The following is a 16,536-nucleotide window of genomic DNA, read 5'->3' on the forward strand; positions in this document are numbered from 1 at the left end:
AAGATTCTATAGATACTTCATATGCAAGGCATCAAACCCAGTGCAGAATCCATTTCTGGTTGCTTCTTTCTTTTTTTTTTTAAGTCTTCAAACTTAAAAAAAAAAAAAAAAACTTTAACATACTGTTTCAAAGAACACTAGATCTCTACAGAAAAAGGAATTTTCTTTCCTTTCTAAAATTGCCAAGTCCCACTCAAGTACAAAGCTGGTCCATATTCTGAAATATGGATGCATTGTGAATTCATTTTTGACAGTGCAAAATAATACAGGACTTTTTAATAAGTTTTTAATCTGTATAAACACATACTGTAAAATCCTACCAACTCTGTAAGATATTTTGCTTAATGTATATGTATTTATTAATACTTTAGAAGCAGATGCTATTGCATGGTGATTACATTCTACCAGATTCTGCCACCTTCTCCCATTGCTTTTCAATTCCTGATGTTTTATCTAGAAATGGCAGTATGATTTCAACCAAAAGCACTCAGGATATTTCCAGCATGCAGCTCTAGCAAAAAGCAAACTTGTACAGTCTGTTAGCTAAGAGGAAAGAGTAGAAGATTGCCCTTCTGGATCATTACCTTCCAGGGTGGGATGTTTCTGCAGCCTGCTACCTCAGTCTTGAACAAACAGAGCAAATCAAGCCAAGATGCACATATAAAATCTGAAAAGCATCTTCAGTTTACGCCAACATTCAGGTAAAATGTCAAATCTTATTCCATCAGAGCTGGAAAAAACATGACTGTGGTCACAGGAGCTATTGGATGTTGAGTGAGCACCAGTGTGTGGTGTTTTGCTCACTTGCACAGTTCCTCACCCTGTCCAAGGCTCAGAGGGCCAGCACAGCTGTCAGCACACATTTCCATTTGGTTTTACTCAATATGGACCATGGTACAAATGAGAAAGGCTTTCTATATGCTCCTGTGCAATTGTCACTCTTGTGAAAGCAAAACCATGAACCCAAGATGAAGATTCCAAGTTTTTGGACAACAGCCTGTTGTCCATTAACAATCACAGAACTGCAGAATTGTGAAAGAATTTAAAGTGTCCTTTATCACTTCCAGTTCCAACCTCCCTGTCATGAGCAGAGACACTTTCCACTAGACCAGGTGGCTTCCAGCCTGCCCTTGGACACTTCTCTGGATGGGGCAGCCACAGCTTCTCTGGGCAACCTGTGACAATGCCTTATCACCTCATGGTAAAAAAAGTCTTCCAAATACCAAATTTAACCCTGCCCTCTGTCAGTGTAAAGCCAGAACCCCTTCTCCTATTACTAATGTCCTTGTTCACAGTCCCTCTCCAGCTCTCCTGTAGCCCCTTTAGGCACTGGAAGGTGCTATAAAGTCTCTCTGGAGCCTTCTCTTCTCCAGGCTGAACAATCCTCTCAGCCCATCTTCACAGCAGAGGTGCTCCAGCCCTCAGATCATCTTTGTGGCCTCACCTGGACTCACTCCAACAGGCCCAACACGAGCAACAAAGGCCATGTTGCTCTCTAGGGGCTGCCTGAAGCCATAAAAATGCCCCATAAAAATGTCAATGACAGCACCAGTCCTAGTGGGCACTAACAGGTTTCTTCACCAAGCTCCAGCTCACAGCAGCCACGTGTCAGATACTCAGCAATTCTGAAAAGGTTGCTGTAGAAATCAATCTGCTCCACAGCAACCAGGATTAATGGGATTTTTTTTTTCCCTACAGTAAAAAGAAAAACAATCAAACTGCTGTTGAATGGCAAGTAAAGAAAAATTGCTTTGATGTATACATAAAAACAGAAAGCATTTTCAGTTTCCCTAGGTGGTATATAGTGCTACAGCTAAACAATAGAATGATGAGTTCTAAAGTGATTTAGTGCCACTGAAAGACAAATGTTATATTTATAGCACTTTGGTAAAATCAGCTGGTCCAGCACAGAATAAATGTGTGTTGTCCCATCAAGAGTTTGATTCAAAAACCTGCTGTAACCATAACATTTTTCTCTGAAAGGCTAAACACACAGTAAAGAGCAGGAAAGTGCACATAACAGATTAGAGTACCATCCATCTCTTCAGAAAGATCCCTTTCCCAAATGTATTTCTTTTTCTTTTTATTTTTGTCTAAAAAGTTAGAGAAATGTAACAGAATCTACTGAGTGTGCTGACAGGTGTTGTGGCCCATTATTACACAACTTTCTCACCCCTGTTCTTTAAAAGGGCTGTATTTTAGTGATAGCTATATCTGTTTGCAAAGTAGTAATGCTTATTTGGAGCTCTGAAAGATATAAATATAAGCCATTATATTTCACATTAAAAAGTTTCTTACTTTGTCCAGCATATTTTATCTATGAAATCTTGCATAGTCATTTTGTCCCATTCTTCTGCACGTGGAGCTTTCCATGGAGCTTCATTGGGAATCTAAGGAGACATAAATAACAGCATTTATCAGCTAGTGAATGAATGGCAGAGAAATACAAATAAACTTGTCTTTAAATGCTAATTCAGCCTGCAAATTTCTGGCAAGTAACACTAAACTTAACAGAGAATGCTTCTGGGGGAAGGGATTTGTTTGTTTGCTTGTTTTAACAGAGAATACTTTTGGGGGAAGGGATTTGTTTGTTTGCTTGTTTTAACATTATTCTTTCTTCTTTTAGACTGAAAAATAGAGAACAGTTTTAGAGTTAAGAAATGTCTCCAAGTTATTCCATATCTCTCACATTTATCTAGACAAGTAAGAGCAATGTCTTCTAAATTTTGTAGCTCAGTCAATGGAAAACTGGGAAAAAACTAGAACAAGACAAGAATGAATTCTAGACAAGCTGAATTTCAGGGTAGAAAAAGACAGATGTTTGAGTTTTGCAAGCCTCTTAAAATATTACATACCAAATCATCAGGAAAAGTGGTAAATATCAATCACAGACATAAACCTTGATATTCCAGAAAAACCAAGGGATGCATGCAGACAGCCTCAGCAGCACGGGATTCAGAAGAGCTTCCCAGGTGGCCACTCTCAGATGAGCTCTGGCCATCAGTGGGTACCAAAATGGGTGGCTGCTCTTGCCAGCACTGGGTTTGCTCAAGGCAGAGCAGCTTTGTCTGTCTGCACTCTAATTCCTTCCCTCATGGAGACAAGCTGAGCCAACTCAGCTGCAATGCTCATGCCATACCTCCTTTCCCATTTCATCCATGGTCCTCCATAGGTTGTTGTAGTCCAGGTAGGCCAAGGGATTCCACATAGGAGGGAATGGGCCTTTAAAAGTGTAAGATTTACCCTAAAAGATAAAAACCAAACAAAAACATCATTAAAAACCCCAAAAGATAACCATAATCATGGGTTCCATGCGTGGGAAGCGGCGCCAAAAGGTTAAATGTTCACAAAAAGCACAAATTTAATCAATCCAAGTGGCAGCTTCTGATGGGTCACTATCTGTGTGTGCAGGACACAGGAAAAAAACCCAGGAGGTTCCTTCTGAACTTCAGGAAATGCTTTTTCACCATGAGGGTGCCTGAGCACTTGAACAAATTGCCCAGAGAAGTATCCATCCTTGGAGATACTCAAAGGTTGCCTGAACATGATTGTGGAAACCAGCTCTAGGGGATTATTCTGCTATTCCTGTTTTTTTGCACATTCAACTTAGTGTGATACACAGCTGAAGTAGCAAGTCAGACTTTAGCAAGCCAGTGCAGAACTGATACTTTTCCTTCAAAGCTTCACATTTGGTAATTCTGGGCAACCAAATTAACACCCTGCAGTAGAGCCACTAATATCAGACCAAAAAAATGAGATGAAACAGAATTGTTTGACTGAGTTGAAAAATTGACTATTTGCTATTAAAAAGTACATATGTGTCTGTATATATATATATATTTGTTTATTTTATTTATTTATTTATTTAAATTTTCCCTCCTAGTTGTTCATGAAAACACTTGACTGTTAATTGCATTTAGCAGTTTGGGGTTTTTTTTCCTTTCAAAATCAGACAAAAGTAGTTGTGGTAAACTTTATTATATGCTAAATCATAGCTCAGAGACCTTCCTGGGGAAAAAAAAAGTCCCAGCTAACCTAAAAATTACCAGCACAGCAGAAAATGTAGCATTTACAGATGAGACTTACACTTCCAGCCCAAGAGCCCTAGCTGTAAATTACAGAGTGGGACAGTGTTACCATTATCTATGTCCTAATTACATCATTACATATTTAATAGTCAGATTTTTTTGTATCTAAATCTCCATTACTAGATGTTCAGAAAGTCTAGCTTAATTAAGAGTGGAAGACAATGTGAAATCTGTAGAGCTGTTTTATTTACATGGGATTTCCCTGGCTGACTATATGAATGGCAGCCTAATAGCTTTAAAAATTCACAAAGAAAGGCTCATTAGCATTATCTGGGTGTTGTTTTTTCACAATGAATTCAGGAGTCCATAAGATATACAAATAATAAAAGCCATATTGCAGGCCACAGCTTATTTTTCAAATTTTATATTAATTTATATTAAATATATATTAATTCATATTGTATTTGTATTTAAGTGTGCACTGTGTGAGCATGAATGTCAAACAGTAGAAGTACTAATTTTTACAGATATTTGATACAGTGCCACACCAATCCATCATTAATAAAGTATTTACACTGGCTTAACAAAATCATACTGCACCAAATTCAATATTTATAACCAGGTAACAACAACAGTGTCTTTTTGAAAAGAAATATCCAAAGACCACTTACTCAAAGAAATGTCAGGCCTGATTTGATTTAGCCTCTTTATTAATACTGTGAAAGAAGGGACAGAGAGCAAATTATTCAAATCTGCAGTTGTCTGCAAGCACCAGAAGATACAGTAAAAGGGCACAAAGGAATCCTGAAGCACTCAAAACTTGGTCTAGAAATAACAAAATGAGATATAACTTTGAAATGAGATATAACTTTGGCTAATAACTTTGAGGACTTTCAATTCAAAGAGAAAGATACTCAAAAATCAGTAAGAAAAATATCAAATCTATGAATAAGAGAAAATTAGTTTACAAAAATCTCAAACAGGTCAGCGAAAGTGAAGAAGAAACTGGTTTTTCACCTAGTCTTTATGGACAGAAGACCCTAATGGAATCCTTGTCAAAAACACCAAGGCAATGAAAATTAGGAAGAAAGCAAAATGGAGATGAAAGAATTTAATTCTTTGGTAAACAGACAATAAGTAGCTACAAGGCAACAATTTAATTCCACAGTGCTTTGGAGGATAAATTATGCTTTTTATAATGCCAAAATCAAATTTTTAGAAGTTTTCAATCAGAAGTTTTGTCACAGCCAGAATAGATCTCCAGTCACTTCATGTGCCACGGCACCAAGTTGAAAACCTTCCACTAAACCTAGCATTTCCAATTTAAGGATGGACATTATGGCACAAGTTCACCCAGAAAATGGAGCGTGGTCTTTATTTTTTCATTCAGCAGGAAATCAAAGTGCATTTCTACATATTTTGTACCCAACTGTATGAAAATACTGGAATCAGGAAAACAAAATCTGGAATCAGGAAAATATATCCCTGTAGATGGAGATGAACAGAAAAAGTTTTCTTCATCAGAGGCATGCAGTGCCAGCATGAACATCTGGGTATTACTATGGAGTCTCTTCACATGGAATCAATTTATACTGGGACACACATCAGTTCATACTTGGCTGCCAAAGGGCTGGGAGAGAAGAGCAAAACCTCTCAGACCAAGTGCTTTCCTGTCCACGTGATAACATCTCAACCATGCTGGAAATTATCTGTTAGACATTTGGGGCACATTAAAATACCATAACTGGCCCTATGGCTCAAAAAGTCAGTTTTACTGTGGCTTCTTCTGCACTTTGGAGCCTTCATTAGTGTCAGCATCCTTTAAGTATTCCAAAGCCAGAGCTTACCAGTTTGGTTTCAAAATTTATCTATTTCCCAAATGTAGGTTTATGAAACAAACATACTGCTGTGCTCAAGAAAACCAGGACAGCATCAAAATGGGTTATTCTAATTATTGATTTTGTTCTGAGCTTCCTGGCCTGCCAGAGGCAACCCTTAGCCAGTTATCCCCTCTGAGTTAACTCAAGTCTTGTGAATTCCCTGCGGTGCTTCCTCATGAGCACACGGCTAAGAGACACACAAACTATCTTTCTGTCTTACTGTTCTTCTATTTCACTGCTTTGAACTGCCAAAAGCAAAACCTTGGGTATGTCTCTTGTGTAGGAATCTGGGGTGGGAAGTCTCATAAAGCACCTGAACAAACTTCTACCTGAAAGAAATAAAAACAGCCATCAAAGTTAGCAAGTTTCCTCTGAAAGTTACTTTCAAGAGCTCCTAAGGCCTGATCCTTATTTTTTCACAAACAAAACTCCAGGAGCTGTCAATCAGAATTTTGTTTGAGAAGAGACTGCCAGACTAGGCTCTACACAGAAACAAAATTAGCAGCAGCAAAGAAAGACTACAGATGGCTCCGAGTAGTTACCAACAAACCAAAACATTTCAGCTTCCCTTGTGCTAAATTTGCATTTCTGCAAACACAAAAACCTTTTTGATAGTTAGGCAAAATTTGCTTATTTGCTGGGAATAGCATTCTCTGTGCCTCCTGGTGGTGTGTAATCTCTAAAGAATAACAAGGAACTTGCATGCCCCAAGATGCACAAAACATTTCCTTTTCAAAGGTTTTTATAACTAAATCAGAGCTGTATAAAACCACCAACAATAACCATCCCTTCCAATCATTTGACATGGTATTTCAACACCAGTTCTATGATGCTCAGAAGTATTTCTTACCCTTTTTTATTTGCATATAAAATTTTAGACATGGTTTTATGATGCCACTTGTAATGCTCCAAAAAAAGCCACAGCAGCAGCATCAGCACTTTCAGATCTACCAGCCATTGCAGGGACCACTTGCTGCTCACAAAGGCTGCTGGTGCAGTGGGGGCTAAAGCTCACTGAAGAAGATGAAATTAAAGGGAGGAAACTCATGCAACCCAGCTGTCCCAGGAATAAACCAGTAGGGAAATGAGAAACCCAATGTTTGTCACAAACTTTACAATTCCCACTAGATTTTCCTCAGCCATCTGCTTCACGTCAACCAACATTTGGACCTACGTAAGTCGTGCAGAAATAAGATTTCTATATATATCAGGTCTGTTTCAGTTCAAATAGCTGACGTAAGAAATGGGTTATTACAGGGGGGAAAATCCCATAAAATGACAACTGAATATCAGTAGCCCCTTGACTATCAGCCCCAGCACTCAGGGGGGCACAGGGACCAGATCTCACATGCCTTCTCCTGTGAAGGTGACAGTGAGAAAATGCTTGGCTGAGAAAGGACTGCCAGGAAATATCAGTATCTCAATGCAGAGTGGGATTCTCAGGAGAAAACCTGCTTTTGCAGGCCCAGGACAACTTCAGGGTCCCCTAAACATTATAGACCCAGGTAGTGCCAGAGTGAGATGCAGCACTGTGAACTGAAGCCCCTGGTGACAATGATCCATGCATTTTTCATAGCACAGAATAAACATTTTATAAATAAAGTCAGCTCTCGCTGAGCACAGATATTCCCCTCAGCTAAACCATCTAAACCTTGGACTAACTGATGCTCACTTCACCAAGACTGTCACGCTGCATGTTCATTCACAGCCACACAGGTTTATTGGCACGTAGTGCCCTCTGCTGATTCCCAGCACTGGTACAGCACACAGCCCCTGTTTTCTCCGTTTAAAATCCCAGAAATGTCATTCATACAAAGCTTAGGAGTCATAAGATCCCAAGCTGTGACAAGGAAAATCAGAAACAGAAAAGCATCACTTCAGGCTGTAACTCTGTTCCTGTCTCAGATGCTTGTTTCTAATCTGCTGCCTTATGGAAAAGTATAATTTTGGTTTGTTTTTTGGGGGGGATACTTTTTGGTTGTTTTTTTTTTTTTGGGGGGGGGCCGTGTTTGTTTGCTGTTTTGGTTTTTTTTTTTGTTTGTTTGGATTTTTTTGTTTTTAATTTATAACATCTAACAAGATGTTTTTGAGACTAAGCCTCTTGTATAATCATAATTATCAATTTAAAAATGGCAAGTAGCTGGACCAAAATTAGAGGGATTTTACAAGCTACTTAGAAACTGTAACAGAGCAGAGCTTCAATAAAGCTCCCTTCATTGCAAAACTGTTCAGGATCTCAAATGCTCACCTGGTTACTATACTGAGAGATATTCTAAAGGTAGTAAAATCTGTAGGTTAGAAAACATAACTGCAGCAGAAAAAAAAATAAAGCCTTATAACTGATGATGCAAAGCTAGAACATTAAGATAAGCCAAAATATTTGCCAAATATCTTTCAATATGTAATTTGACTTCATCAGCTGTGGATGCCAACACATCTTGGGAATTCATTAAGAAAACTAATTCCATTTTAAGTGTTGCAAAGCCAGACACAGTGGCTTGAAATATGCATTCTGAAAAGGAAAGGAGCTAATTGGGACCAACTTATTTCTGTTTTATTATGGAAATAAAGTCCATCTTTACTCTGCTGCACTGGTCATGAAATCTGTTAAATACTTGTCATACTTGAAAAAAAACAGAATTAGAGAAACACCACCAAAGTGATATGGAAAGTGAAACTGAGGATCTTGAGGATCTGTTCTGAATTTAAAGTCTATATATAACTACATATATACATAATTATTTGTTCCAATCAGCTCTGAAAATAATTAACCAACTCTCCTTCCTACTAGAATGAGATTTTTTTTTGCTTTCAGACACTGAAAAACACCTTTAGAAAAAACATTAACATATCTTATGAAGCACAGATTTATAGGGACTTTATTTCTAAATACTCTTGGATACTGAGCTTGTATGTGGCTTTCAACACCTAAATTAAACCAGTCAACGAAATGGATAAAATCAGTTGAAAACTATTCAGTATTTCTAGAATTAGTCTTAAGAAAAATTTTCCTTCCCTTTTAAAAACAGATAAGTGGGGCATGAAAATGAAAACAAAAGAAAAGTGGGGATTCATTTGAAAGAAAGCCTTTAAAAGAGCATTTAACCACAACACAACAGAGTAGACACACTGTCCCACAGCTAGAACACTGGGTTTATGTAGAATGTGACCTTGGGGTCACTAAAAGTATGAAAGCTTACATAAAATTTTACAGCCATGTGAAACCCAATATGCTCAGCCAGTTGTTCCAGTATTAAATATACATTTCCCTTATCCTGTTTTACTGTAGACATTAATCAGCTTCTCAAGTAAAACAAAATCAGTTCTACAATCAGATGCAACTGAATCTTTTCTCCCAGCAGCCTCAATTAAATAATCTAGGTGGGAGCATGAGTCCTTTGCCTTGTCTCCTCGTGAACTGACTGTGGAGTCTGGAAAAGCTAAGACTCAGGAAGATTTTTTTTTCCCCTCAAATTTAATTAAGAAATGCATACTTTATTCACAGTTCATTTTTCTTACTGCTTTCATCCTCATGCTACCATTAGATCACAGCTTCCAGCCTTCCATTCAATCTTCCTGATCAATAAATACCCTTTGCAAGACCTCGCTTTACAGCCCCCCTTGACAGAGGTCACTTTGCAGATTTGCTGTCCATAATTGCTTCTTTTAAGCTGCTTTAATACAAATATCTATATTTTCATTTAAAAAGTCCTAATTAGAAGATTTCTTTTTGCAAATAGAAAATGGAGAAAAGGGAAGATGCCCCTCTACTTACAGGGCAGGTCTACTGAGACCAAACAAATCCAGCTTTTCCTATACTCCTGCCAAAAGCTGCTCTTCATTCTCCAACTGGAGGACATCCCTTCTGGAAGATGCTTTCACCAATTTGAGCCTGGTCAACCTCAGACTCACTTTTGAAGCTACAAGTGAGCGTGATAATGACACAGCATCTTGTGGCAGGAATGTCTGCATCCTCCTCTCCAGTAAAATGTTAAAGGAACATAGATCAGTGTTCCAGTAATGACACATGACACTATCAAGGCCCTGCAGCAATTTAAGTGTCTTTGAATTTACTTGGTTTCCTTTTCAAGACACCAGATGCCCAGCTTCTTCAACATTCAGATGTTTTCTTTTCAGCTCTTGTTCACAAATTGTCACCAAAAAGGAGAGAAAACAAAAGACACAAGACTATTTCACCTCATTTAAACTGATAGCTACTGTGTCCACAATCTTTCCATTCTCTCACTTCACTCAAATTGAGACATACAAAGAAAAATGAAAGCACTTTTATCCAGTCATTCAAAAATGCATTTTAGCAGTTACGTTCTATACTACAGACTATGCCAGAAGATACTGCCCTTAGACTTGCAGACAAGGCAGGTGAGCAGCTTAAATAAATCATATTGCCTAGCTTCAGTGCTTATATCACAGAAAAAACACCACTAAATTCTGTAGCTTTAGACACAGCAGTCACTTATCCAGCTGTTAATTAAATCCCAATACAACATGACCATCGTATTTCTAATTAATGAACAAGACCACTGCAAAGTGCATTTTAATAAGCACAATACTGATGAAAATGAGTGACACTCAAGAGGGCTGTAAAATTTTATTCTGCAAGTCTACTGTAGATCAGTTGGTAACCTGGCAAAATCAGTGCAAATTTGGGGTGCTGGTTAAAAGTATTGTGTGCATAGGATTAAATATTCACCTGCATGAGGTGCTGCAGGCAGGGTTCACATTATCACTCTCTCCAGAGCTGTCAATTATTTATCTTAGTATGAAAGTGGTGCCAAACTTCAAGTGGGCATGTCATGCATCCAGACACCTCCAGGCAGTGCTGCTGGCAGAGGGATGAGCATGAGGAAACTCCATCCTCTTACAGGGAACTTAATTGAGATAATGATGTGGTGGCAAGTCACTGTCAAGAACTCTTCCAGTGACTGGGGAGGGGATGTTTCATGTTTCCTCCAATATCTTAACCTCAAAGACCCCCAGGATGGCAATGGGGCCTTTTTGGTGCTAAAGAAACAGCCCAATTATAACCACATGGGGAATATTTCAGGTGCAACAGGCTGTGAAAATAGCCAGCTACCTCAGCCAGCTGTTGGCACTAGTCACAGCATGCCCTGAGACAACACAGAGATTAGAAGGAACAAGTGTTTCTACCATTTCTTATAATATGGAATTTGCAGGAAGCATCAATGGCATTATCCCATAAAAAGATCTGGCAGAAAATAGGATCAGAGGATGTTCAGTTGGCACCACAGCTGGACAAAGAGTGGATCATCCTCACAGCACATGAAGCAATCATGTAAAAACATTCACTGGGCAAGACATTCACATAAAGAAATGTTTCCTCACAGAGATTTAGGATAGCAGAGTAAACCAGTTCCACAGTTATCCTGGAGAATGAACCTGCATTACAACTGAAAATATGGTAAATTCGTGTTTTAAAATGCAGAAAGTTGGCACAGCTAATGAGACTCCACAGGATTGAAGTACAGTTGAATTAACAATAAAAATTTGTTAATTAAACCCCCACAATAATTGGCACTTTTTCATAGTTCAGGCTTTCCAGATACTGTTACATGGTAAAAGTTACCATGACTATATGCTCTTAGCTTTCTTTTTTAAAAGACAAAAGCTGTCATTTTGGTGAGGAAAATAAACACCACTATTTGCAAAAGTTGCAAATTTGCATATCTAAGGTAGGACCCTGAATCCTCTCCTGGGTAGCTGTTATCTGATTTTAAGAAGCATTTTCACAGATTTTACATCTGCCTACCTGTCCACTGGGAGAAGTGTTAGGAGATGACGACCTCTCAGGCAGTTCTGCTTTTGCTTCTGAAATCTGGATTTATGAACCTAATTTCAGTTAGGCTATTGAAAAATCAATGGTGTTCAGGCAGCAATTTGCCTACAAAATATTACTTACAGAGCTATACTAATTTTCTCACTAAGGCTGATGAACCACTATTTACAAAAATGAAAAGAACATACTAATCTCTTTTCAAAGACCATGGAAAAGGCTGCTTAACAAGTGGAGGGAAAATAAAAAAATGTAGGGCAAGAAACATAATTTTGAGTTTCTGTGAAGATATCACACGTAATATAAGCAAGACCAAAAATAATCTCACAATAGAACCTAGCATTAAAAAAGATTAAAGGAGAAAAGAACCATGCAACCCAATCAAGTTAGTAAAGCCTAATTAGCAAAGACCCACCCAGAGATCAACAAAATGAATTCTTTTAATTTTGTAGTACAAAGAAGCTGCATATATTACTTGTATTAAAAAGCCTCTAAAATGAATTTAATTAACTATGAAAGGCTTTATTTTGCCTTTGGGTATAAGTAAAAACAGCGACTGATTTTACAAGATGCACTGTGATGCCTGATTTTTGTGCAGCAAAAGAAGAATTAAAACCTTTAGGTTTCATTGCCTCTTTGGGCTCAGATAATTTTGTGGTCCAGAATTTAACTACATTTGACCACAGTCACAAAGCTTGGGTCAGCATGTGAATTCAAATTCACACAGGGAACACGGCCTTTTGTGTAGTTTGAATCTACAACTTGGGAGCACTGCCTAGATTTCAAGGAGCACACAAGCACTGTTCATTTTCAGGGAAACCATGGACAAGTCCCATGGCTCAAAAACCTGCAAGGAATGTGTTGAAGATACATGAAATGCTAAAAATTTAGCCAGTGCATATGTTTATTACATAGTGCTCACATTCTGATTATTTAACTGTGAGTAATTCTTCAACTATGTTAATGATAAACACAGGAGAAAAATGGAAATAAATTATTTTAAATTAATGAAATCACAAAATGCAAAGGATGGGCTGTTGAGTGTGGAATTATCTCTTCTCTTTACCTCTTGCCTGGCTACCAGGGAGATCTGGCACACAGTTGTCTCCCTCCTCTCTTCAGGAGTTCCTACAGGTAATTGAGCATAAAAAATATTTCCATATAACCTTTAGGTTCTTAGCATGGCTTGGGAGTACTCAGCCAGCAGCTGGGATCTCTCTCCTTGGAGACTTTGAACACTTGACTGGGAACAACCTCAAGAAACTGATTTCTAGTAGTATTTTGGAATGCCACCATGCTAGAACAGGTTGCCCTGAAAAGCTGGGCATCCTGACTGGCCATATCAAGTGTTTCCCCTCGTGGTATGACATCCTATCACTGTTTGGGAGGATTTGAAGGCTAAATACTGTGAGCAAACAGAAAATTTGGCTTTGAAGATGATGCCAGAGGCACACAAAACAGAGCAGCGTGGAAGTATCATTAGCTCTACCACAGAAATGGTAATTACAATTACTTTGAGAACACTCTTCTTTTTTATAACAATTGAGTGGAAACAATAATGGAAAACATGACAGGACATCTTCTCTCTGCAGCTGTTTTAAAAACTGTCAAGGTCTTTAACCTTTGATCAAATATCAACTACAAATATTTTGCCAGTCATTGTACAATGGCTTTTCCTAAGCACACAATGAAACCCAGAGTTAATTTCCTTGGGTCTGAAAAGGAAAGTTTCTTTTCTGTGCAAGTGCAGCGCTGGTCTGTATCAGGAAAGGAGAAAGGATGCTCTTTTGGAGAATGACTACTGAGAATACGTGGGCTTTTTAACAGCTTTGCCATATCTGTTCTATTTCAGACCATGTGGAGGCTCAGATCTGCCTCCACAAGACTGTGATTCCCAGAGCCTTTTGCAGTTACTATTTTGCTGCTCTGCATGTTAAGTCTCCCCATCAGCACAAACCAGACACAGACTTTCACATTTCTTTCATTGGCATAATTACTGTCACTGGTTTAGGAAGCCCATCCTGAGAGACTTTCAGCCCCCCCTGGAGATACATCCAGGACTTCTGAAAGGGATTTTCAGATACTTTGGGCAATGCATATCAGAGCTGACCTGCACAGAAGAGTCAGAGTTGCTGTGACTCTCAAAAAACAAAGAAGTTTTCTGAGATCTTTCATCTAACCTGAGCCACAGCATGAGCTAACAGGATGCACCCATGGGGTACACACATAAATATGTGTGTGTGTCATAATTTGTACTAGCATAGCAATTTGCTGGTGATTTCATTACCAACACACTTATTTTTTAACGAACAAACTCAGATGCTGCATACTCAAACAGGCATTCTCTATTGCAGCAAGAGTGGGAAACAAGGAGAGAGGACAGCACTACAACGTTCATGTTTTACAGCAGCAGCTTGAGAGCATCTCTTACCTTGACATGGTGAATCAGGTGCTCAACTTCATTCACTTTGTATGTCTCTATCCCCAACTCTTTAGAGAGCCGCAGGAGACGATTCTGTGTTGGCCCCACATAAGCCCCTCCAAGGTCCACATATTTAACTTGCTTATTCTGGTTTATCACACACAACACACACAAAAGGGAAGGGAAAAAAACCAAAACCAAAAGAGGTAAGCTCTTTGTAAATAGCATTCAAGTTAAAAGAGCAATCTAGAGGAATGAAATTAAATTAAATACTCCCAAAGCATTTTGGCTAAGATTCTTCTCCCCATGGAAAACAAATTCTTTGGTAGAGCTCTGGTTTGGTGATTATTGAGTTCAAAACCAGCATGTTGATTATAATTTGGAACTCATAACCAGAATAGGTTACCCATTGTTACATTACAGCCTTAAAAAAGGAAAGAGCCTGGCAGGCAGAGAGAGGAGAAAGTCAGAGACATCTGTGCAGCTCTTGCTCAGTCAGGCATCTCACCAGGGACCAGTTTAAAACACACTATCCTAGGAAGCAGCACAAGCAAGATTTTCTAATGGGCAGAGAGTGAGAGGGGATGTCCCACATCAAGACAGAGCAGAAGAATGGAGTGAAGGGAGTTGTTCTACTTCCCAACCAGCCCTACACCATTCTGTATGGGCCATGCAACAGTTCAGCTCAAGACTGTTCACAGCATGGCTGGCCTCGTGGGTGTTCCTTCCATAGAGATTTCTGCAGTGTCTTTCCCCAGGAAATGAATTTGAAACTTAGCTCATTGTGTTCTGCTTCCCAGATGGGTGACTCCAGAGCCCAAAGATCACAGAAATATTATGACCCCACCATCATGCCAGTCTTTCCCTCCTCTTATTGGTACAGTATCAGGAAATTTCCCACCTGCTGGTACCCTATAAACTTTCCCCGACACGGCACATACTGTAAGCATGAATATGTAAATGGCTCTGGGGATAATTACCCTTACGGTGAAAGTTCTTCCACCAACTCTGTCATTGGCTTCCAGCAACACCACATTCAAGCCTGACTCAGTCAGTAGCTTGGCTGCTGAGAGACCTAAAAGAGAAAAAGAAAGGCAATTATAGCATACATCTGCACTGCACAGCTCTTGTGACTTGATATGTAAATATTCTCATAGCTGTCCATCCAAATCCTCAATTTTTCATTCAAACACTAAGCCAGAGTGGTGAGGTGGTGGAATTAAAACCCTCAAGACCCAGTAATCATTAAAAGGAACTGAAGCCACCTAATTAAACAATTTGTTGTCCTATTTTACATGTGCTGAGCAAGTTTTGCACCACATGCTCAGGAATTCTGATGCATCAGCCAGCAGAGAATTGAAAAACTTTACTGTTTGTAAACAGAAAGCTGTCCTCCCCAACATTTCATTTTTTATCACCCCAAAAACAACAAAAAAGGAAGAAGTGTTATTAGGATTGTCCTAAATTTGTGAGGTTTTGCTGACACTTGTTCTATGTCTCTGCTTTCCAGTTCTGAATATTTTGAAGTACAGTAGCAAAGTTCCCACACATTCAGGTCAGAGGTTTCATCTCCAGAAGAACACATGGTCTGACTAAGAGACAGAATGTGCAGCTGTGTGTGGCAACATGAATTAAAAGTATGGGTAAGACAACCCCAAAAAATTGCTTTTTTCTCATCCATTTTTTAATAAATTTTATTTCCATCTTGTGACTCTTAAAGCTGAGACACCCAAGTGAAGGAACAGTAAAAACAGAGGAGGCAATATCTCTTTTTAGTTGTGATGTCATAAATCCTCACAATTACAGTGGAAAATATCAGAGTCAAGCCCTGCAGCAGGTGTGTCAAGCTGCTGTGGAAATGAAGAGAACTAGAAAGGGTGCACATGGAGGGAATCCAGCCCACAACCTCTCAACTTCCTGAGATCATCTCTGCCTTTTACTTCAGCACACAAACTGAGATTTAAATAAACCGAGGTGCTTACTTCGGCCACATGTGAATTTCTAGTAGGACAAGAGTTATATTCTAGCAGGTTGTATCATCCTTTTGAACCAACAGGATGTGTTGAATAAAGTTCAGCAAGAGGCCAGGCTGGAAGCCACACTCCTACATCGTAATTTATCTACTCTTTCTGGCTCCCTGCCTTGTTACCATGAGAATGCAATCAGCTCCCTCTGTGTGTCCTAGTACATGCAGTTTTTGGGTTGTCATCCAAACAGATTGTTCCAAGCAGAAAGCAGCCGTGGAAGAAATGGCAAAAAGAACTGACAGCAAAAACAGATGGTCCAAGCTAACATGGTAGGACTGAATGAAATGAAAATGAAGAAAATATAGCAGTCCTGGGGAGAGGCTACAGAACATTCTGGTCACCAACTCGTGGACTGGGAGTAGGAGAA

General features: G+C 39.0%; 1 protein-coding gene across 1 annotated transcript in view; it reads right to left on the minus strand.

Moving 5' to 3' along the window:
• The window catches only part of LOC110474874 (amine oxidase [flavin-containing] B), a 50,149-nt gene that overhangs the window by 17,456 nt on the left and 16,157 nt on the right, over positions 1–16,536 (minus strand). Inside the window, exons 2-5 of the mRNA XM_021538643.2 lie at positions 15,123–15,217; positions 14,152–14,289; positions 3,140–3,244; positions 2,299–2,390 (exon numbers count right to left, since the gene is read on the minus strand). Coding sequence (XP_021394318.1) covers positions 2,299–2,390; positions 3,140–3,244; positions 14,152–14,289; positions 15,123–15,217 — 430 coding nt within the window. The remainder of the gene's footprint in view (positions 1–2,298; positions 2,391–3,139; positions 3,245–14,151; positions 14,290–15,122; positions 15,218–16,536) is intronic.

Source organism: Lonchura striata, chromosome 2 (assembly GCF_046129695.1).
Source record: "Lonchura striata isolate bLonStr1 chromosome 2, bLonStr1.mat, whole genome shotgun sequence".
Taxonomy (NCBI): domain Eukaryota; kingdom Metazoa; phylum Chordata; class Aves; order Passeriformes; family Estrildidae; genus Lonchura; species Lonchura striata.